The 22904-nt window shown below is 40.6% G+C and overlaps 1 protein-coding gene across 2 annotated transcripts in view; it reads left to right on the top strand.

The window, feature by feature from the left end:
• Dip2c (disco interacting protein 2 homolog C) overlaps positions 1 to 22904 on the top strand; it is a 150948-nt gene that overhangs the window by 41236 nt on the left and 86808 nt on the right. For both annotated transcript variants that reach the window (XM_032884503.1, XM_032884504.1), the window contains exons 7-15: positions 2089 to 2180; positions 4345 to 4455; positions 9308 to 9431; positions 9753 to 9862; positions 10045 to 10147; positions 12213 to 12277; positions 16003 to 16096; positions 16231 to 16350; positions 17472 to 17586. In XM_032884503.1, coding sequence (XP_032740394.1) covers positions 2089 to 2180; positions 4345 to 4455; positions 9308 to 9431; positions 9753 to 9862; positions 10045 to 10147; positions 12213 to 12277; positions 16003 to 16096; positions 16231 to 16350; positions 17472 to 17586 — 934 coding nt within the window. The remainder of the gene's footprint in view (positions 1 to 2088; positions 2181 to 4344; positions 4456 to 9307; positions 9432 to 9752; positions 9863 to 10044; positions 10148 to 12212; positions 12278 to 16002; positions 16097 to 16230; positions 16351 to 17471; positions 17587 to 22904) is intronic.

The following is a 22904-nucleotide window of genomic DNA, read 5'->3' on the forward strand; positions in this document are numbered from 1 at the left end:
CAACAAAATGTAATTATTCAGCTAGAATAGTTTCCCAGTTTTGTTCACAGTAAGGAAGGTTTAAAGGCTTAAATTATTTATGGTGGAAAAACATTGCTCCTGAATTGTTTCTCACAAACTGATGACCACTGATAGAGAAGTGAACTCCCCAAGTGAGATATCAAATGACTTTAAGGATCTGTGGGGTTGAGATGAGGAAGAGAGCATGAATGAAATCTTAATATCTAGTAATGAAATACTTACGAGTTACATTAAGCTGCATACCATGACTGTGGACTTAATTGGTTCTTGCATATGACATTAGTGAACTCTCCCAAAAGTGTTTAGCATATACTGAGAATCAAGAATTGTCTTGAGAATTAGAGCAGTGAAAGATAAAACACTCTCCTAGCTTGCTATCCACAAAGGGGGCAGACAAGTAGATGGATGGAGAATAGCAACAATATTAATTCAGGTAGCTTCAGTTCTAACAGGAAATAAAACAAATTCAGGTTTTTTGTTTTGTTTTCAAATTCAGTTAATTTTTTTTAAGTAAAAACTGTGTTATAAACCAAGGGAATTTCTGTTCACCTGAAGAAAATTAGACATGGACTATATTGAGACACAGTTAGATTAATCTGTGTTATATTCTTTTACATGAATATACTGTCTAGAACCTTGATTTATTTTGAAAGCTCTCAGTAGCTGAGTGTCTTTGACTGTGCTAGAAAAAATACCTTCTGAATGCAAAAACGCTCTTTAGATTTGAAGTTGCTTTTATTTCACACTGTTCAGGATTACCAGGACATCTATGAGTGCAGGATAAAGGCTTGAAATATGAAGGTCCTTCAGAGTTTGTTTTTGTTCTTAAATAAAATTTGTTGAAACTTTTCGGAAAAGAGAAAATTATCTTAAACACAAATTTACATTCGTATTCCACTTAGAATTTTTTTCTAGAGTTCAGAATTTTAAAATTACAAAAATTTGCACTTTATTTTTTTTTTTTTTTTTTTTGGTTTTTTTTTTTTGAGCTGGGGACCGAACCCAGGGCCTTGCCCTTCCTAGGCAAGCGCTCTACCACTGAGCTAAATCCCCAACCCCAAAATTTGCACTTTAAGTGCAAAGGTTCTTCTTCCAAGTTTCAAACCCTGAGATTAGAAAATGTCCACTCTGAGAAGTTTACAACTTGGAGGGAATCAGGGTTTGAGTGATGTGTCAGAGCCATTTTTATACAGCTGGTGTTCATTGCAGTTGCCCAAGAGAGCACACATTTATAACAGATTGATATCCCTGATAGATCTGTGAAACCTCTCACTGGGGCCCCTTGCCCCTGCTTAATCTAGTAGAAAGATGGCAGTTAAAGATTCCTGTAGCTTTGCAGTAAGTGCTTAACACACGAACAGAAATTAAGATGTTAAGACTTGGTTCTGATTCTCTGGTAATGTGTCAGCTTTTAGTACGTATTTAGGCCTTATTCTAGGAACTTAAGCTGAAGGCTTAAAATAAAAAACAAAAACAAATTTTGGGTAAAGTTTGTTTGTGAGAGAGGATATTTCAAGATACCGTCCCTCCCATTCCCATAGCTGTATACTATTAACTACTAAGACTCATGCCCCATCAACTTCTTCCCTGTCATAGGCCAAGTGTAAGGCAGGCTAAACAGGCTAAACAGGCTAAAATTAAAATTTCCAATCTCTTTTCCCTCTCTCCCTCCCTCCTTCCTTTCCTTCTTCCCTCCATCCCTATCTCCCTATATGTCTCTGTCTCTGTCTCTCTCTCTGTCTCTGTCTCTCTGTTCTCTGTCTCTCTCTGTTCTCTCTCTGTCTCTGTCTCTGTGTGTGTGTCTCTCTCTCCCCCTGCCCCCCGATGTTTTTTAAATCTCTAGTACGTCTGAGTGCATTTTTAGCTTTGAGTTTTATAGTCTTTTCATCCCTGCCCCCTTGATGTCAGAAGTTTTCCACATGACACTTCCCTTCCAACCACATACACTGAGTGGAATAGATGAATGAATTAGACGCCAAAATGCTAGTCGTACATTCACAGTAGAACATAGTTGAAAATGCGTGTGTATTGTTAAGTTGTTTGTATGTTTATGCTTTATATCAACAGGCAAACTATGGACAAGAAGTATGAAGGTTGCTTACAACATTCTACATAAATTAGGTACAAAGCAAGAACCTATGGTACGGCCTGGAGACAGGGTAAGTGAGGTTCAAATAACTAGGTAACCTCTGTTTTCCGATTCCAGAACTCAGCCTGTTCTTCCTCCTTTGTGTAGAGTGAGGTTGGAAGGAATACAATTGTGTCTTGCTTCTTCGTGAGTCTACCTGTATGAAAAAATGCTACCAACACACACTGCCTTATGAAGGCAGATACACATGAAACTTGGTCTCAAAAAATTACTTTCTGTTAATATGTTTATACATTCAAATATATCTTCTTCTTTCCTCCTGGTTGTTCTAGCTGGTTTTTTAATCCATGTAAAAAAGAAATCATGTAATCCAGAACTTAATTTTTTCCCAGCACCTTTCCTGTATTGCAAAATACCCAGCATGGCTAAATTTAAGATACAGCTCCTGGCTTCATAACTACCATCAGTATTCTTTTGTGCAAGCCTATTTATCTTAGATTTTAAATATGCTAGACTATCTTATCTAAATGTTTTTACCAGAATTATTAAGGCCACTTACAACATTTTTAAAGAATCATTTGGAACTCCAGAATAAGAAAGTACAGAAATGATGCCTATGTGCTAAATCTTTGGATTCATGTGCCTGTGAAAATAGACCCCAGGGTCTGTAAAGAGTTAACACTGTAGGTGCAGCAACACGTTAGAGGAGTTAGGTGAAAACAGAGGCAGAGTCCTGAAGAGCACAGTGGGATCCTATTAAATAAACAAACAGAAAAAGAACCACCCAACCAAAACTTCCTAAAGCCAGTGAGTTCCAGTAACACTTGACAGTGCTGGGATAGGTTAAACATGAAATTGGCTGTGCTGCAAATAGTCATGTACCACATACTGACATTCAAAGACAGTCTCCACGTAGGGTGACCATCCCAGAAGATACTGCTTTGTGACGTGTCATCGCCCTTCTAGTTTGCATGAGTACATTCTCTGATACTTAATTATAAACCACTTAACACATTTCTCAGGATTTATATCCATACCAAAACTGTCTCAGTTCTTTTCAAAGGCATGGAGGGAGGAATTGGCTCAAATATTTATTACCTATGAATATAAAGAAAACACATTTAAAACATCAAATATATACCAAAAATATGAAAACATTTCAAGAAATCTCTGTGTCAAATATAGTAAGCACAAATACCAGGGAACATAATAGCAAGACATAAAAAGGTAGATGTGGAAAATGAAAAGGAATCTATAAGAGGAAAAACTTAAGGATATGGCCATGTTGTTAGAGTGTTGGAAAACCTATTTAGAAATTACACCCAGGATTATGTGGTGGGTCATAATATACTCTCGGACTGGCTAAACTGGGCAGGTTGGATGAGCAAGGGAAGACCAGGGACAATTAAATACTTATAGTAAGTAGGCAGTGAAAACATACATGTTCAGTGTTAAGAGACTATGCCAGGATTGGTAATATGAGGATTACTGGTAGTGCATGTGATGTATCATGCTTCTGTAAACTCTGTCCTTTGACCTTTACCAGGACAGTCAGGTGCAGTTTGTTGTTGCTCCTTTTCTTTTTCTCATATAAGGAACTATGACTTACAACTAAATTGTGCATAAGATCCTAGAACTAAGAAGTAACTTAGCATCCGAATTAAGTCCAACTGGGTCTAGCTCGTAAGCGTTTGCCCAGATACCCAGTAAAGAATTATATAAACATTTAATTTTAGTTGTAAGAACTATTTCAGAACTTGCAGTTATTTGTATAGACCAGTGAAAACAGCAAAAATCCATGTATTATGTACACCGGCTTGGGGTTTTTTTGTTTTTTTTTTGTTTTTGTTTTTGTTTTTGTTTTGTTTTGTTTTTGTATATGAAAATTATGTGGCTGAGAAAGATAAGAAGCAAACAATAAAATAAGGTGTTGTCTGGTATGGGGGTATAATTGGCAGCTGTTAATGTTTCCCTTCCATGTAAGTTGAAGAAAAAGTATGGGGTGCCTATTAAAATATCTCCTGTTATTCTTTTTACATAAAACCTTTTTTCTTAGCATCCATCACTTTTGAGTGATGTGCTGTGGTCGCTCTTAATTTATAGTCCTTTGCCTCCTAAGCACTGATCTTACTGGCCAGCCTGTACACTGTGCTGGGGACTTAAATTTTTCATTCTATTGTCTTCGAAAATGTAAGTCCTACGTTGTCTCAGCTTTGTGTCTTGCACATCTCCAGGTGGCGCTAGTGTTCCCAAACAATGACCCTGCTGCTTTCATGGTGGCCTTCTATGGTTGCTTGCTGGCTGAAGTTGTTCCTGTCCCCATTGAAGTGCCACTCACAAGAAAGGTAAAGAACTTACTTTTTCATTAAGCTCTATTAGAGGAAAGTGTCAGGATCCATGGCAATTGAATGTGCTGGGTGAGAATGTGTAGACTATGGTTTTGTAAATGGCTTTTTATCTTTGCTGTGCCAGGGCAGTGACATGTTGTTGCTGTCTCTAGGCTGAGGCCAGATTCTGACCTATTTGTGAGAACAATTATTCACACATACACAGCATGTCTCATGTGCAGGTGTGTGACTTCTCCAAGGTGAAGCTTAAGTTTATTTGGTAGCGTAGCATGGACCTGTCTTATCTGAATCTATTAAGAACCATTTTCTCACTCCTTAGTATCATTGCTTAGAAAGCCAGTACATGATAGATCTTTGATCTCTCTAGATTGTGGGTGGCAGTTCTGGCTTGTGTTTACTTGTCTTGACCTTGTCAAGTCCCAGTTCGCTTCTGATTGGTCATATCTTATTCTCTAGTTAAGATGACTTAACTTGATCTTATCTTTACTGTGTATTCTAACTGTGGGGCTAGTAAGGAGCTCATCCTGTATAACTATATAATCACTAGGCTAATTGGCAGTCCCTAATAGGATTTGCTGTGTGCAGTCGTCGAGGCTGAGGAGCTTGGCTGTTGGTGTTTGTAGGAATCGCTACACCGTTTCTCAGGATCACAGTCTTGTCCTCACCTGTTACTGTTCACCTGTTTGTGCGAAGTAACCTCACTGTAGTTTTAATTTGCGTTTCTCTAACAGTTCTATGGAACTTTCTTTCCTGCCTGTGCCTATAGAACACAGCCTGTTGGCCTATACACAGTTTTCTTACTTTTACCGGACTCTTCTCCCTGGGTACAATTGGAAGTGAAATAACACAATTATATGAGTAAAAAAGTATGGAAAGCCCAATCCTTGCATCCATCTGTTCAATGGCCACTGGAGCTGCCCCAAAGGCCCTACTGAACAGTCCTTGTTCTTAATCCTAAATCTCGTTGAGTGCCTTAAGTAGTGACTTGCATGCATGCATTCATTCATTCATAATCCTGGTAGTGAAAAGGAAACATCTAGGCATTTTTATCAAGAGAAATTGGTGACCCAACAGGTGAGGGGGACAAGAAAAAGCTAATCTACAGCTTTGTCAGTGTACATCAGGAAAATGTTTATCACTATCTCATGGTATCTGAATCTGTATATATTTCTGTCAGCCAAGTGGATTTGCTAACGTGAAAAGTAGGTTATGCCAAGATGTCCTTGAACAAAGGTTATCCACAAGTGTGATGGTCTGTGTACAAAGGGATAGGAATCACAAAGACCGAGCCAGGCTGACAGAATGAAGACTCTGACTGTGTATGCCAGTGATGACAGGACAGAACAGGCTTGCTGTAACTTGAATGGCTGCATAACAGCCACAGGGGTCTGTTGCTGCCTAGACATTTTGTCTGTTATCAAGGGTATCTGGCCTGCTCCAAAGAGCTCACGTCATAGTTGATTGGTTCGTTGTGTTAGTAAATATTTCCAAAGGGGGGGGAGTATGTTGCACTTGCAGCAGTCCTAGCAGTAGGGATACTGAAACCTGATGGGTTGGGCTCAATGAGGCCAAAGTGGGCTACTGAATGAAACACCGTCTAGAAACAAAAGATGGCAATGTTTCAAATACCATTTCAGATGAACCTCTGGAAGGAGTAATGTCAGAGTCTTACATGTTCACCACCTTAGGTTAGCAGAGTGGCATTTTGAGAGATGTATTCAATAGACTTGGGATCTTGAGCCACAGGAATTGAGGGAAAATAGAAGTAGAGCTACTAAGAGCTACAAGGAGATGAGCAGGTGACTGCCAGGATGAGGGAAGGCCTCCTCTAGCAAGGGTATCTTGGCTGAAGTGTCCTTGTAAGTAAGGCAGACCCCTGGAATTCTCTTTCTTAAATGCCAATATATGGTATGTGAGTGTTCCTTAAAGTGTATGGACATATAAATATGTATTTGGGCACATGTATCACCCTAACATGTATTCATATGTGTGATATTGTACATTGGTGGATATGGTGTGTGTGTGTGTGTGTGTGTGTGTGTGTGTGTGTGTGTGTGTGTGTGTGTGTGTGTGTGTGTGTATCCTATGCTGGGTTCCTTATGTATAAACATTTTTATGAATATCCACTTGCATACTAAGGATAATTAATGATGATCAAAAACTTATTAACATTGGATGATCTACACATTAGAATGTTTTTCTTATCTCTGTGTATATTTAAAGGTTTCCATTGTAAACACAACTAAAATTGATAACAGAAAAGACATTAATTGATATATCTATCTTAGTCATGATGAGGAAAATTTGATATGATGTCAGGAGTCCACAGAGGCCACACAAATGGAATTTCTAAACAGTAACATTTTCCATTATCCTTTTTTTCCCCCAACTCCTCTCCCATTATCCTTTTTTATCTTGGAGAAATTTTTGGAAATTATTAAGAATATTTGAATTTTAGTTTGGTATAGCTTTTCTTAAACAAGGGGAAAATTACCAATTTCGATGTGATGTTCTTAATGTGGGGGTGGGAATGATGGCAACCCAGCCTGCCTGTCCTCCCTTCTGTGTGTCTGCAAGTCTGCTTAACCTGAGACAGAAACCACCTGGGCAAATGATGTCATGGTCAGATTGTATGTCTGGGAGGATTTATTTCATTTCATGTCCCTAAATTACAGTGACTATTTCCGTGGTTTGACCTCTCATCTAGCCAGATGGAGGCAGATCCTTTCTAGAGACCTTGTAGACCATAGGAAGCCATTGCTGCAGTGTGGCTTATTATCTGTTTATCTTGTCCTTGAGTCAGGAGCAGAGACTGAGGACCACTAGGGTCTTTTCTTGACCTTTGTTTTGATGTGGTCTGCTAATTCATCACCTCATCTACCATCTTGGTTAGATGTTGGATATAGAAGGCTGTGGAGGAAGCTGGCTCTGGCATGTGTGTTTGGTGTCACCCCAAGGGGGCTGTGAGTGACCTGGCAGAGTTGGTCTGAAGCTAATGTGTAGCCCTTTTATACTGCATAGTTCTCTTCCTCCCTTTTCTCTCCCCCTCACCATCCTTCCTCCTCCTCCTGCTGCCATTCTCTTCTCCCACCTTCCCCACTTCTCCTGCTTTCTCTTTATAAAATTCTCTCAATACTGAGGATTGAACACCCCAGGAATTCATAAATACTTACCAAATGCTCTTTCAACTTTAAGTTTTTAGCTTTTAGAGGTCTATATGTATACAGATTTATTGTTTGGGGCTAATAAGTCTCTCTGTCTCTCTTTGTCTCTTTGTCTCTTTGTCTCTGTATCTCTGTCTCTCTGTCTCTCTGTCTCTCTCTCTCTCTCTCTCTCTCTCTCTCTAACACACACACACACACACACACACACACACACACACACACACACACACACTCTTGGAGTAAAGGGAAAGGTGCACTCCTGACTTTAGGTCCAAGATCAGAGCGTCATAACCTTTTACCTTTGTATGCCACCCCAGTCACTCCATACTGGGAGACAGCTGTGGTGTATGCCTGACTCACTTCCTGCTGCTGAAAACCTACCTCTCCTGCCTGCCTACCTCACCTCTTCAGCTGAGTGGTGTTTGATCTGGACTTTACTTGAAAACAGTATTGCAACAATAAAAAGTACCCCACAATGTCTGCAAGACTGGGGGCCTGACCCCATCTAGTGAGGGCCACACCACCTCTCTCATTGCAGGGTTGTATTACTTACATAACTAGCACATAAACAATCCACGTAAGGAAACTATAGCTTTTAAATCTACACTAGGAAAAGTATAATCTTAGCAGACAACAGCTTTGAAATGTTACTGCTGATGAATACCCTAGGTGATAGCACTTTGCTTTGCCCAGTGATTTCCTCGGACAAGCAGGCAGGAGATACAACAAGCCAGTCTTCCTGAAGGTTGTTCATAGGGTCACTCTGGGTGTAGCCTGGACTCTTCAACACCATGATGGTTTTAGTTGCATCAATACTGGGTACTCAGAGACTCTGATTTTACTTTTCAGTTCATCAGCATAGTAGCTCAGCTGATGGGGCGGGGACATTGAATTTAGGTGTCTTGACTGCTTATCATCTGTTTTCAGAAGCAGGATGCATACAGTGGCAATAAAATTCACACAGGGGGGCAGCTCCTGAGGCTGTTGCCGCCAGAGACAGCCCCATCTGTGACATCTGCTGAAAGGTGACATTCAGTCTTGGCAGTTGGTGCTTTCCTAGGCTTTCTGTCTCTCTAGAGTTATCACCCTGTAACCATAGCACATTTTAGCATGTGTTGGTCACTCCATTGATTCGTGATGTGTGCCAGATGGAAAAGGTGATTCTAGTTGTCATTACTCTGAGTAAACATTTCTCTTGGTTCTGTACCCCACCAGGTGTGACACTTCTATAACCAGTCTTTGAAAGTGTGAAAATCAGGTTGTGAGGTATTCATCTGATAATTTCTCTCCTTAGGATCATTGTCTTTGTTTATTAATTTTTACATAATATATTTTGGCCATTTTCCCTCTTCCTAACCCCTCCCAAATCCTCTCATCCTTCCTACCTACCCAGCTTTTTAAATGTGGGAGCTCGTGCTTGTGAGCTCTCTCTCTCTCTGTCAGTCAGTCAATCACTCTGCCTGCCTGTCTGTCTGCCTCTTTCTTTCTCTGTCTCTCTCTCTGTGTCTGTCTGTCTTTGTCACAAACACACACACACACACACACACACACACACACACACACAGGGTTGTGGGGGAAGGGTCTTGAAGAGGGCAGTTATTTTCCACATACCCAAGATGAGGCAGTACGTTAGCTAGGAGTAAAGTTTTGTCTTAGATTTTAAACTTGCCTTGATCACCTTTCAGGATGCAGGGAGCCAACAGATAGGTTTCTTGCTTGGAAGCTGTGGAGTAACTGTTGCCTTGACTAGTGATGCCTGTCACAAAGGACTGCCAAAAAGCCCAACAGGAGAGATCCCACAGTTCAAAGGTACGCCACAGAGCCTCTGGGAGAACACACTTCTGTAGATCTTCCATTTTACAGACTGGTCCTATTGAGTTCAGGCCAGAGCTTTTCTGATCTGTCAACATTTCTGATAGTACAGGTAACTCATAGTCTGTGGGGTGACATGGTATAGTGTGTGGTGCCTCAACACTCTTGATGATAACTGTCAATTTTACATGTGGGAATCAGAGGTTCCATGTAGTCTGAGTGTTTGAGAGCAAGCTGTGAAATACTAGGTAAAGAGATTCTACAGCCCTGCTGTCTGGGTCCTATTTATTTAAAAGGGATTTATAATTTATTTCCAAGGTTGGCCAAAGCTGCTATGGTTTGTCACAGAATCAAAACACCTCTCTAAACCTCCTCGGGATTGGTTTCCACACATCAAAGATGCTAATAACGACACAGCTTATATTGAGGTAAGATGGATGCCATCCTTCCACAGAGGCAAGTGTCTATTACTGGGAAAAGATTTGTGTTTCACCTCATTATACTAGTTGCAGTGTGGTGAGAACTCAGAGTCTCATTAACTAGAAGTATTGAGTGGGGACCAGAAATGTATTTATCAAAACACCTTTCCATATTTTCTGCCTCGTTTCAGTATAAGACGTGTAAAGACGGAAGTGTTCTTGGTGTGACGGTGACGAGGATAGCGCTGCTGACACACTGCCAGGCACTTACACAGGCCTGTGGCTATACAGAAGGTATGGAAGGCCCTGAGACTCCCTTGGATCTGGGTTTTTGGAGTCATCCCACTGACCAGGGATGCCAATGGCAAACCAGCTTGTGTGGTTCCTACTGGGACCCATCAAAGTAACATTGTGTTTGTGCCCATTGCTGTCCCTCAGTGTGTGAACGTACTAAGTAGTAGTTAGTGCTTCAGCTTGCACTGGAGAAACAGGCCCGGGAACTGCAGTTGAATGTCCACAGCGAGAATTTTGGCAGTGGGGCTCCACCATCCTTCTATATAACACACTCTTACTTTGTCCTCGTGTGACATTTTTCTTGTGTGCACTCTGGAGCCCTGCCCATGGCCTCATTTAATATTTACCATGTCCTGGAAGGCTTAGTCCCAGAAGAGGTGTTAGCACTTTTACCACACAGATTGGAAGTGAGCGATTCATCTCACAGTTGGTACACGTGTGCTAATCCCCACCATCCCCACCTGCACATGGCTCTATGTTTTTAGAAGCTCTTTCTCTTTAAATGCAATGTTGTAGCCCACTCTTCACTATTGAATAAGAAATTCTGAGAATAGGGTTCTTAAGCTTTATTGGAAGACTGTTGTTTTCCTGGTGCGTTTTCTTCGCTTATGAAGCAGAGGTAGAGTGGGTGGCAATAACCATGATAATGGGTTTGAGTGGACACAGAAGGAAAAGCTAAAGCAACCCCCAACTGCCTGCACAGGGAGGGCATAGTCACAGCAGACAAACTTACACTGACATCAGTTTCTGGGACCTGAAGAAGCCAATGGTCCCTAGCTCCACTTCTAAGTGAGTTTCCTTTTTCCTGCTGATCATGTGATCTCCTTCCTCATCCTTTCCCTTTTTAGGAATAATGTGTTCTCTAGACTTGCTCTATTAATGGTTATGCCACTTAACACATGGAGTAGCATGACCTCTAAACGCTACTACTATTTTGTTAAAACAATGACTTGTGTGTACTGACCTACATGCTTGGAAGGTCCAGGGCTGTCACCTTTTAGGTGTCAGAAGCAAATATAAACACATACATGAATGAATAAACAATAATTTTTACTTTAAATTATAGAAAGGAATCTAGGGTATTTTCTTTGGATATCGATATTTTTAATTAATCTTCCTAATCCACCTCCCTTTTTTTCTCTGGTAGGAGAGCAGGAAATAGAATGATTAAACCTTGGGTAAATATTGACCGGCAGAATGAGGAGACCATGAGACCTCACATTGATAAGTTCCTAGGACACTGTGAAGTGTCCAGAAGCCTGTGTACAGGTGACTGAAATGCCCACTGAGTCGGTTAGATAAGAACAAGGTCAAATGAGGGTCAAATCCTCAGTGCTGGGGCAGCTAGTATCACTGCTTTGGTCTTTGAAAATAATTATTTTCAACAACATATTTTCACAGCTTTTTTTCCTGCTCTTTCTACTTCTTTTCATTCCTATGCTGTAGTATTACACCATCCCTGTCTTGATGCGTTTTACCTTCTTCATTGTCCCACCCCCACCACCTTTACAGAGCACTCATATGACAAAACAAGTCTGTGCACTGCCAAAAATTCACCCTTCATGCTTCCCTGTTAGCAGAACAAGGTCTCAGAGGAGAAATTAAAAGAATCTCAGGAAAGTGGGGAATAAATAGGAAAGTAATGTTGTGTTGGGGTGGGAGTGTTGTTAAGTTGTAGAAGTCTTACTCTATGCCCAATCTAGCTTTGAGGTAGTGGTGTGGTCCAGCCTTGGCTTCAAAGTTGTGATTATCTTCTCTCAGCCTCCCAAGTGCTGGGATCACAGGCCTGTACCACTGTGTGTCTGCTATGGTCAGATCTTTTTCAGTAGTGATGTGTGGGCAGCTGTTGCTGTGCACTTACATGCCCAAATATTGTCCTGGAAATACTCTCCAGCCTGGCCAGTGCTTGTTAGTGGTCTGTAAGCTGACTGCAGGGTTCTGTGGAGAGAGATATGGTATTCTTCTAAGATCCAGGATGACCCCTCAGGTGGTGGGTTTTCCTTGGCACATCACTAAGGCTGCTCAATCATGTCAAGTAAAACTTGTAATTGTTTCTTTTATACAGCTGAAACCATTGTGAATGTTCTAGACTTCAAGAAGGATGTGGGGCTCTGGCATGGCATACTGACAGTAAGTAAACTCCCTGTATGCCTCATGAGTCTTTTATGCAAGTGTGCCCAACTTCTGTCAAAGCTTTTCCCTCAGTATAGACAAAGAAATCTTGTGTTAGGAGTCATATTGTCCACTCAGCCAGCTTTCTGCAAAGTACAGTAAAGGCAGCTCATCTCAGAAAAACTTTTTTGAATCTTGGACCCATACGCTGAGGTATCAGCTATAAGAATATCCCTTCTAAGGTCCTTAGATATCCCCTACTTCGGGCTCTGAAGGTTTCCCGTTGGTGTTGTTGCTGCCTTATTTGTCAGCATAGCTTTCCCATTCTACGTAGAATGCTCTTACTGTTTTCTAAGAACCAGGAAGTCTGCTACTAGATTATTGTCAAGGGAGAAAGAACTTTAGATTTTTCTTAAAATGGAAATTTAGGATGCATTATTGAGAGATTTTTGGCTCCTTATCAGTGCCACTTGAAAAGTGACTGTGGAGCTGGCTGTGGATACATTAGTAGAGAGATAATCTTAGCTTTTAAAGGTGTTGGCACTTAAAAAAGAAACACAAAACATGCCTGATTGGGATTCCCCATCTATTTCATGCAGAGGGTGATTTTGACTGACTTGTTTGTTTTTGTAGAACTTTCTTAGGTTTAAACTTCATTTACTTTCTAGAGTAGAAATCCCAAATAATTTTACATAATTGTTGGGAATGTACATATCATAGTCAGTTATTTGTTGACAAGCCAACTATTCGTATGCTCCACGAACTTGTAACTATCCTATAGATAGTCTGCTTGTGACTCTGACCCCTTCTGGCCTCTGTGTAAGACTTACTTCTAACATCTGGATGCTTTTATATGTAGAGATTCAGAACAATGGTTTGAAATGTTGGCACACCAGTGTGTGCTGAAGCAGAGGGAGTAACACAGGATCAGGGTTAGAGAATTAAGAAACCTGCATTCAAAGCTCTGCCCCTGTTGTAGCTTTGATTCTAGTGAGTATCATATTCATGTGACCAAGAAGCTCTTTTCAGCCCTGGAAATTAAATGCAGGAATTTTTGAACATGCTGCCATTGAATTATAGATTGGCTATTTTATGTTTTATTTTTGAGACAGGGTCTCAGTAAGTTATCTAGATTGGCTTTGAACTTGGAATCATCCTGCCTCAGTCTCCCAAGTAGCTAGGAGACCTGGCAAAATTCATTTATTGGTAGAGACAAATGGGAATGAGTCTTACCTGTTGTACTTAGCATAAGAATAATGTGGCTTGCTATCAAGTCTGCTTACATTTGTGATACATGTGGTTCTGTGGTTGTCATGTCCATGAGAACAAAAACGGTTATTATTAGAGTTAGTATCTCTAGTAGCCTATGTCCTGCTTCTGATTATGCATTGCCTTCTGTATCCCTGCCCTCTCTGAGAGTGTCGCCGGTTCTGCTCAAGTAGCTTACTTGTTGACAGCATGCTTTAATCCTGATGTTCTACATTCCTGTCTGCAGTACCTGGCAGTTTTTGAGTTCTTTTTGTTGACTCCTTAAGCCAAATGATCGAACACATTGTAGCACACACTTTGCCTCATCCTGGAGATGTGTGAGCTCCTTCACCATAGAACTCAGTGGGAAGAAGCCCCTTAGGAGCAACTGGGTTTGCATAGGTTCTATAGAAACACATTCCTGGGGGACATACAGTGGTCTTTCCATTTTCATTTGGAGCTTCTCCTCTTGAAGCACTGATTCCCAGTGCACAAATTCCAATCCCGAAAGCACTGGCTTGATGTTTACAGTTCTTCCTTGGGCTATGCAGGAGATCTAAGATATCTGCAAACCCCTTGAGTCTTAATCACAACCTATATTCATTGGCCCTTTTTATATCAGTTTCTATCTTCCACTTTAAGGAACTGTCGAAGAGTCGCAAAGTACATTGGCAAGGCTGGAAGGAAGACTGTGGTTCTGTTAGCTTTCCATAGTTGCATGCCTTATAGTGTATAAACTAGCAAAATTATTCTTGGAGACAGCTACTATACCCTTTGAAAAGGAATCGGATTTCTAGAATGAAAGACTATAAAAAGTTATATGTTTGTTTATATTTAACAATTACATATGAAGTAGTCTCATGACCTTTAAGTACATGTAATATGTGGTAACATGGAAGCAGAGTAGTTGCCATGAAACATGCATCAGAACACTCAGAATTCCACTGGTAGCTATTCCAGATCTATCAGTCTTGTCCACCTGTGTTACCCTACTGTAATATGGAGATTACAAAGTTACCGCTCTTGGTCACTTGGCGAAGACTAAGTGTAGGGTATTAGAGGTTAGTCTTCAATCTGGCTGTATCTTGTGTGCATTTACAATCCTTTCATCCCCTCTGAACTCGTATTCCAAAGCCTAAGAACACTACTGCATCCACCTCTTCTTTGAGACCAACATTTTAATTCCACATGTAAATTACACCATGCAGTATTTTCCTTCCTATGCCTGTCTGATTAACATAATAGCATTGATTAACATAGAGTCCTCCAATTATACCCATATTGCAGCACATGGCAGGGTTTCATTCTTATGTCTTCAAAATACTCCACTGTATATACGTAACATGTTTTCTATCCTTCCTTCCATTGATAGTGACCTAGGCTAAATCTGTATCATGGCTGTTACAGATAGTGCTGTCGTGTGCTCATGAGTGTGATGTATCTTCAATGTGCTGATTTCAGTTCCTCTGTAAATGTACCCAGTGTTGGTCCTGGTGGATCACACTGAAGTTGTCTAGTTATTGTTTGTTTTAGGGGTTTCGTGTGTTGCAATCTTCAAGCCACTTTCCATTACGGTTATACTACTGCGCATTCCCACCAAGTCTCTGAGATTAGCCTTCTCTGAGCATTCACTAACTTTTTTTTTTTTTTTTTGTAATAGCTGGTCTGAAAGAGGCGATGACTCATTGTAGTTTTGATTTGTATTTCCCTGTTTTGCAGTGAGGAGCATTTTTTTCATAAATATGCCATATTTTGAATATGTATTGTATATGTTGTGCTCACTGTATGTGCCTGTGCATGTGTGGTATATGTACTTGTAAGTGTAGATATGCAGTTCCTATGACATGTGTATAGAAGCCAAAGGTAATGTCTGATGTGTTTGTCTTTTTGAGACAGGGTCTTTTCCTCTCTGAAGCTGAAGCTCACTGATTGGATGAGGCTGGCTAGTCAGTGAGCTCCAGGTTTTCCCCTGTCTGTGCCCCCTCACCCGTCAAGTGCTGCTGTTAATGAGACACATAACATGTTCAGTTTTTTACCTAGTGTTGGAGGATCAGAACTTCTGTTCTTAGGCTTACCTGGCAGGCACTGTGCTGACTGAACCGTCTCCCCAAGCCTGTCAAAGTCAGCTTTGTTAAAAATGCCTATTGGGGTTCTTTTTAATACAAGATTTTAACAAGAAGATGATTTGGATTTAGAATTGATTCTGTCAGGAGTAGTTGAGGAACAGAGAGGATGTACAAATCTCTAAGAGGTCACTTTGTCTTAAAGGATTATACCAGAATATACCCTAATAATACTGAGTCTAACTTGAGTCAGCCATCCACTTGTCCTCTGAAAGCTCCTCTTGTGTTAGTCAACCTCAGTACCTCCTTGAAGTGCTCGTGTTTAACCTGCTGAGCCTTGGCCTACATGTTTCCCTGCATCGGAACAGTGAGCCCCCTCCTCCTGTACCCTCACCTCTTTGCTTACCTCTCGTGTTCGTCCGTTGGTTTCAGAGTGTCATGAACATGATGCACGTCATCAGCATCCCATACGCGCTGATGAAGGTAAACCCCCTCTCCTGGATCCAGAAGGTCTGCCAGTATAAAGGTTGGTCTCTCCTGGGCCTTTGGGTGACTTGGTGACAAGATAATTCACCATTCTCCATGAATCACAATTACCTGTCCTTTTCAGCTCCACATAGTCTGGCAGTGACACATGATAACTTCTATTTTCCTTTGTAGCAAAAGTGGCTTGTGTGAAATCAAGAGACATGCACTGGGCACTTGTAGCACACAGAGATCAGAGAGATGTCAACCTGTCCTCCCTGCGCATGTTAATAGTGGCTGATGGAGCAAATCCCTGTAAGTGAAGCATCACTTGTAGATCCTAAGATGGGAAGCCGCAAAGCTCTTGTGTTCCACATGCCTTTCTTGTCACTTTCATGCTTTGATTTTTCTAATCTGTATCTTGGTTGAGACTATCTTAAAATAACCAAGCAATGTTCTCCTTAAAGACAGATAACAGTGGTTAAGGACAAAGGTGTTCACAGTCTGTAGGCCTGAGTTAAAGAAATATCCAGGTTCTATAGAGACAGTTCCTTTCTGAGTTTTGTTTTCTAAACTTTGCAGTGGTAGTCAGATCATAATGCTTAAGGATTAAGTGGGCCAATCCTCAAGTCTAGTACTTTGGCATAGAATAAAAGCTCAGGAAGTACTATTTTATGGTCTACTGTACAACTGAGCAGTAAATTAAGTTTTCATTTAATAAAACTTCATTATAAAATACTTTAAAGCTCAGATAAAATAAGTTAACATTTCTTTAAAATATCTTTTATATGTCCTGAAATAGCTTGTTTTTTTGATGGGAGTCTATAATATCAGAAGGCATGAGTCAGAAGAGAATTGAATGAAAGACTGTTTCTGACCTCATCTATAAACTATGCTTAGCTGTATTTGTAAACTAAAGCAGGCTATGTTTTCCTGATGACTGGTGGGTGAAAGTGAACTTAGAAACAGATAACTTAGTTTAAAAATGATTCCTTCATTTTTAAAACAATTGGATAGACTATGAACTAATTAATTATTTTTAATACACATCACAGATCTTAAAGTAAATTTGTATTTGAAAGTCATGTATTTCATAGGATCTTAGTAATTAATGCAAATTCATTTAAGAGACGTTTCCTTTGTTTTGATTGAGATATTTTTCTAGAACCTGCATACTGAAAATTGTAGACCAGGTTTCAGGGAGTTAATAAAGTAAATTCACTAGTTAGGAAAAATGTCTTACCTGTAGTTTTAGTTTTAAAATTCTTTTCTAAAAGTTTGCAAATATGTTTCAATATAGCATAAATAATTGTAGTAAATGTTTTGTTCTCCATACTGTCTGAATCCAAATTTCAAAAATAATTTTCTATTGTGGGATTGTTTTAAGTCAGTCACAGTATTACACTTGTCTGACCATTGTCCCTCTTTCCCTCCAGGGTCTATTTCTTCTTGTGATGCGTTTCTCAATGTCTTCCAGAGTAAAGGCCTTCGACAGGAGGTCATCTGTCCCTGTGCCAGCTCACCAGAGGCCCTCACTGTGGCAATCCGGAGGTACTGGGTCATGTCAGTTATACTATGTAGCTGTTCTAATGGAGCAGCTGAAAGAGGGGAAGTCACATGGGTAGTGCTTAGTGTGAGCATACTAGGCTTCAGCTTGGGTGTGGTGGCACACGCCTTTAATCTCAGCACTCCGAAGTCAGAGGCAGGTGGATCTCATGAGTTCAAGACCAGCCTGGCCTAAAATGTGAATTCCAGGATGGTGGGGTCAGTTAGACAGAGAAATCCTGTCCCAAAAAAGAATAGGCTTCAAGTTTTCTACAGTGAGTTCATTTCTTTCTTACATGTAAGAATGGATTCGCTTGAATTTTCTAGATTGGTTACTTCAAAAAATATTTCTGGCTCTTCCCAGTTTAACTCTTTCCTGAGTTGTTAGAATATGCTGTATAGGAAGATGTGGAGTTGGCATGACTTTCAGGTTTCAGCACTCAGTTTTTATTGGCTTATATAAAAATTTTAATCTGGGAGCAGAATGAAGTGAATGTTTAACCATGACCCTGGATATGTGGTTTCTTTTTCATCTCTCCTTTCTGTCCCATGGAAAAATGTGCTTTAAAAAACTTAGCCAGATATAGAAACATATAACATTAATGGTAACACTGTGGGAGGCAGAGGCAGCTGGATCTCTGTGAGTTCAAGGCCTATCTGGTCTATATAGTGATTTTTTCAGGCCAGCTAGACATAGAAAGATCAACATAGTAAGATCTGTTGAGGAAAAAAAATACCCCAAACATGAAACAGAAAAATGGAAAGGAAAGGAAAGGAAAGGAAAGGAAAGGAAAGGAAAGGAAAGGAAAGGAAAAGAAAAACCTTGGTTTTCTGAGCTGTTGAGTAGCATGGTGGCACGTCTGGAGCTCTGAGCACTGTGAAGACCAGCAGCTACCGCACAGCCTGGGGGGGTGAATATCCTGAGGTGCTTTTGCAGGAAGCAGTATTATTCACTATTGATCATAAGTTACTCCAGCCTGCAGTCCTCAGAACAGCACAGTACAGGGAGGGAAGTGGTTATGGAGATGTAAGATATATTCTACTGGAATGAGAAAGGCTAAGCCCTGTGAATAGATAGGAGGAAGGATTACCTAGTCAGCATCAGTAATTGGCTCTGGCTGTCAGTCACCACTCCGACCTCTCTCATGCTATCAACACTAACATAAGGAAGTGTTGACAGCGTACCAGCCTTTGAAACTTGTAACTTACTTGTCACTGCTCTTAGGCCCACCTCTAAGCGGGTTTCTATTCCAGGTAATGGATGTGTACTCCAGGATGTGAAGAGGTTCGGTGTTCAAAAGCAGAGTTGTGCTTTATTTTTGTAGAAGAGACTGTGTTCCAGCCCTAATTAAATTCAGTCTGTCATATAAATGAAAGTGGCAGGGAATTTGTTTAGAAGAAGCTCAGCTTGAGTGGAAAGGAGAGGAGGGAAGGGAGTGGGAGGATAAAAACAACCAAAATACATTACACATATGTTTGAAATTGTCAAAGAATTTTTAAAAATTAAAAATAGAACTTCCTCAAAATCGTGAGGAGTATAGTGGTTCCTGTCCTTGTTGCTGTGATGAAGCACTTGACAGCAGCAGCCTAGGGAAGGCAGAGTTGGTTTTGGCTCACAGATGGAGCGCACAGTTCATGGGGCAGGGAAGGCATGATGCAAGGGTGTGAGGCAACGGGCGACTTTGCACCCATGCTCAGGAGGCCGAGAGAAGTGAATGCTGATGCTCAGCCAGCCTTTCTCCTCAGTTAAACCTTGCTGCAAATACCCTTCCGTGCACCCCCAAGAGGTTTCTTGCCTAGGTAATTTCATGTCCAATGAAGTTGACAATGAAATTTAACCTTTGCAAATAGTTGTTTTTAGTTAAGAAAACCTGTGATGTTCTCGATTTTGTTGTATTATTAACTAGATTAAAGGCCTATGAACCTGAAAAATTTCAAAGTATAAAACCCTTTTAATCTTGTCAAACTAGAAATTATGACTGTCACCACTTTAAATGGATGGTAAAGCTTGTTGTTGGCAACAGTCTAGTCATTCCAAGTAATGTACCACAGGTGCTCTCTGAATAACCTGACATTTGTGCTTGACCTTGAAACATGAAACACTCGTAGGGCTGCAGAGTGCAACAGGATTATCCTAATTATCCTCTTCCAAGATCACTTTAAAATATAGGTTTGGTTTGTGCTCCTAAGAGTAGGTATCAAGAAGGAGCATCGAGTTTGGTGGAGGCCACAACATAATCTTCACCAACGGACTTGTTACAGGGCCTCAGCTTATTCCGCTGATTAATTAGAGAATTGGATATAGTAATCTTTAAATTGTCCTTTGAATATCACCGTTTTAGATTCTGTAGTGCTGTTAAATAGCAGCACGACCACCGAAAGAGTCACAAACATGTGGTCTACATGTGTATAGTATTGACTGCATGCTTTGTTCTTCCTGAAAACGTGTTGTTCCTCGTGAAGTTTTCATTGTAGGTCTTGGCTCATCACCATAAAAGGATCATGGTTCAATCGTCTCAAAGGACACTTCATTTTCATCACCAGTTTTAAGTGGTGTTAACTGAGCAGAAGAGGGAATATGTCACATGGTTACTAGGGCTGATTTAGTTGTTGCTGCTGCTTGCTTGTTTTCTTGAGAAAACAAACATGGAGTCTTGACATGTGCTCAGTCTGGCTTTGAACTTGGATCCTATTTTAGTCCCTGTTCTATTGCTATACAGAGACACCATGACTCTTAAAAAATAAAGTATTATTTGGGGGCTTGCTTAGAGTTTCAGAGGTTTATTTCTTTTTCATCATGGCCGGGAGCATGGCAGCATATAGGCAGACTTGGCACTGGGGCAGTAGCCGAGAGCTACATTCTGATCCATGGGCAGCAGAGACACTAGATCTGGCGTGTACTTTTTGAAACCTCAAAGCTCCCCCCTGTGATAGACCTCCTCCAACCAGACCATTTCTCCTAATCCTCAAGTAGTGCACTCCTTACCGCTCTCTGAAGACCAAGCATCAGACACAAGAGCCTGTGGGGTTCCTTGTTCTTCACATCACCACAGACCCCTCCTGTCTCAGCCTCACAAGTACCAGAATTATAAGCATTTGTTACCATGCCTGGTTACCATGCCTACTTCCTTGTTAGAATTTTTGCCAAATGATTTCACTGACAAATTCTCATGTAGATGTTTTAAAAGTTAATTTATTTACTTTACATACCAATTGCAGCTTCCTCTTCCTCCTATCCTCCCAGTTCCTCTTTCTTATCCTTCCAGCCCCTCTCACCCTAACTCCCCCTTCCTCTGCCCTTTCTCCTCAGAGAAGGGAAGACCTCCTGTGGATATCAGTCTCCTTGGCATTTCAAATTACTGTAGGACTAGGGACATCTTCTATTGAGCCTAGACAAGGCAACCCAGTTAAGGGAAATTGGTCTAGAGACTCATAGTCAAACATTAGGTGTAGCTTGGCGATTCGTGTAGAGAATGGGGAAGAAGAATTGAAGGAGCCAGAGAGGTCAAGAATACCACAAGAAAACTTACAGAATCAAAACCTACAGAGTCAACTAACCTGGGCCTATAGGGGCTCACAGAGACTGAACTACCAACCAAAGAGGATACATGGGCTGGACTTAGGCCCCTACACATATGTAACACATGTTCAGCTTGGTCTTCATGTGGGAACCCTAACTGGATCAGGGACTGTCTCTGACTCTGTTGCCCACCTTTGGACTCTTTTCCCTAACTAGACTTTTCTTTTATCCTCCAGAAACTTAAAGATAATGGATCAAATGAAAAAGTTTTGTAATTTTATGAATCAAAAATCTATGTATAATCCTAAACTATTTTCAGTAAGAACATTTCAGTAAGAATTCCATTTATACACTTTTATATTCTTGGATTCATTCAACCCTTGCTATTTGACATGTCTGGCAGAAAGCTAGTGTATGTTCTCTTGGACTCTGTCTCTCATACATGAGCTGCAGTTACTACATTCATGGCATGCTAGAGTTGATTTATGCAAGCTAATGTGACTGAGATTGTCACCACAAGAGCCCATAGGAGCTAGAAACTGTTTATATGATATCTGGGTTTCAAATAAAAAGAAAATAACTAAAATCACTGGAAAGACATAAGGGGCTAAGGAGATGGCTTAGTAAAGTGTTTAGTGTATAAGCATAAAGATGGAATCCAATCCCCACTGCCTATATTTTGAAGGGCTCGGGTGTTGGGTACAGCAATGGACACCTGTAAATGTAGCACTGGGGAAGTTGAGACAAAGGAAGATCCCTGGGTAGGATTCATCAGTCAGCCCGTTCTGACAAATGGATAAGCTACAGGTTCATTGAGAGATCCTGTCTCAAAAGATGAGGCACAGAGTGATTTAGGAAGATGCCCCATGTTAATCCTTGACCTTCACATGTTCCTGTGTACACATATGCCCAAACACATATGTACACACATGTACACAAAAGGAAAATATAATAACTCTTAAGTAGATTTTGTAACAAGTACATAATGCAGTTTATCCCCAAAAAGCACATCACCATGTATTCTCAGAAAACAGTATAGGAGGCCAGGAACTCTATGTTCAGTGAGAAAATGTGATTATCAAGTGATAAGTGCAATGGTTTTCTATGGTTTTACAACATAAATTTCTTTCTTCATTGTTGCAACTGATAGGAAATGACATTCCTGCCTACAAACTGGGACTAACTTGCTGTCAAGAATCCAAGTGATAGAATCTTTGGAAATAAATTTACTTTCTTTTCAAAGTTTTGACTGAGAAAACAAAAGTGGCTGCTCACAGAGGATCCAGGTGTATCTTCCTGAAGTTGGTTCTACTTCTCTTCCCAATGTCAGGGACTGCCTCTGCCTTATGGTACCATCTTTCCTTTACTAAGCAGAGAATAGATTAATATGCTATTTCTCCAATGGTCTGATCTCTGTGCCTCTCTGGAAGACAATATTCCAGGCCAGGGATACCTCAGGCCTCCAGAGTATGCTTGGCTGAGTTTACCTTAATCCGGACAAAGTCCTTTCACAGTACCTCAGAACAGTCTGGAAACTGGTAGAGGAATCGGGTTGGGTACTGGCCCTGATATGGTAAATATTATCTTCCTTTACTCTCTGCAGATTTTCATAACCATCCATACAACAGGGTAACAAAAGAGACACATCCTATTCTTAGGAGCATTCAAATAAGAAAACAGCACAGACCTTATAGAAAACTGCAGAATAAGAACTTGATTCCCTTTTCTTTCCATACTTCTTAATTTATACACACATGTATTCTCCATAATTTATCTCTCTTTCTGTGGCTTGGGAACTACATAC

The sequence above is a fragment of the Rattus rattus genome, chromosome 14, assembly GCF_011064425.1.
Source record: "Rattus rattus isolate New Zealand chromosome 14, Rrattus_CSIRO_v1, whole genome shotgun sequence".
NCBI lineage: Eukaryota > Metazoa > Chordata > Mammalia > Rodentia > Muridae > Rattus > Rattus rattus.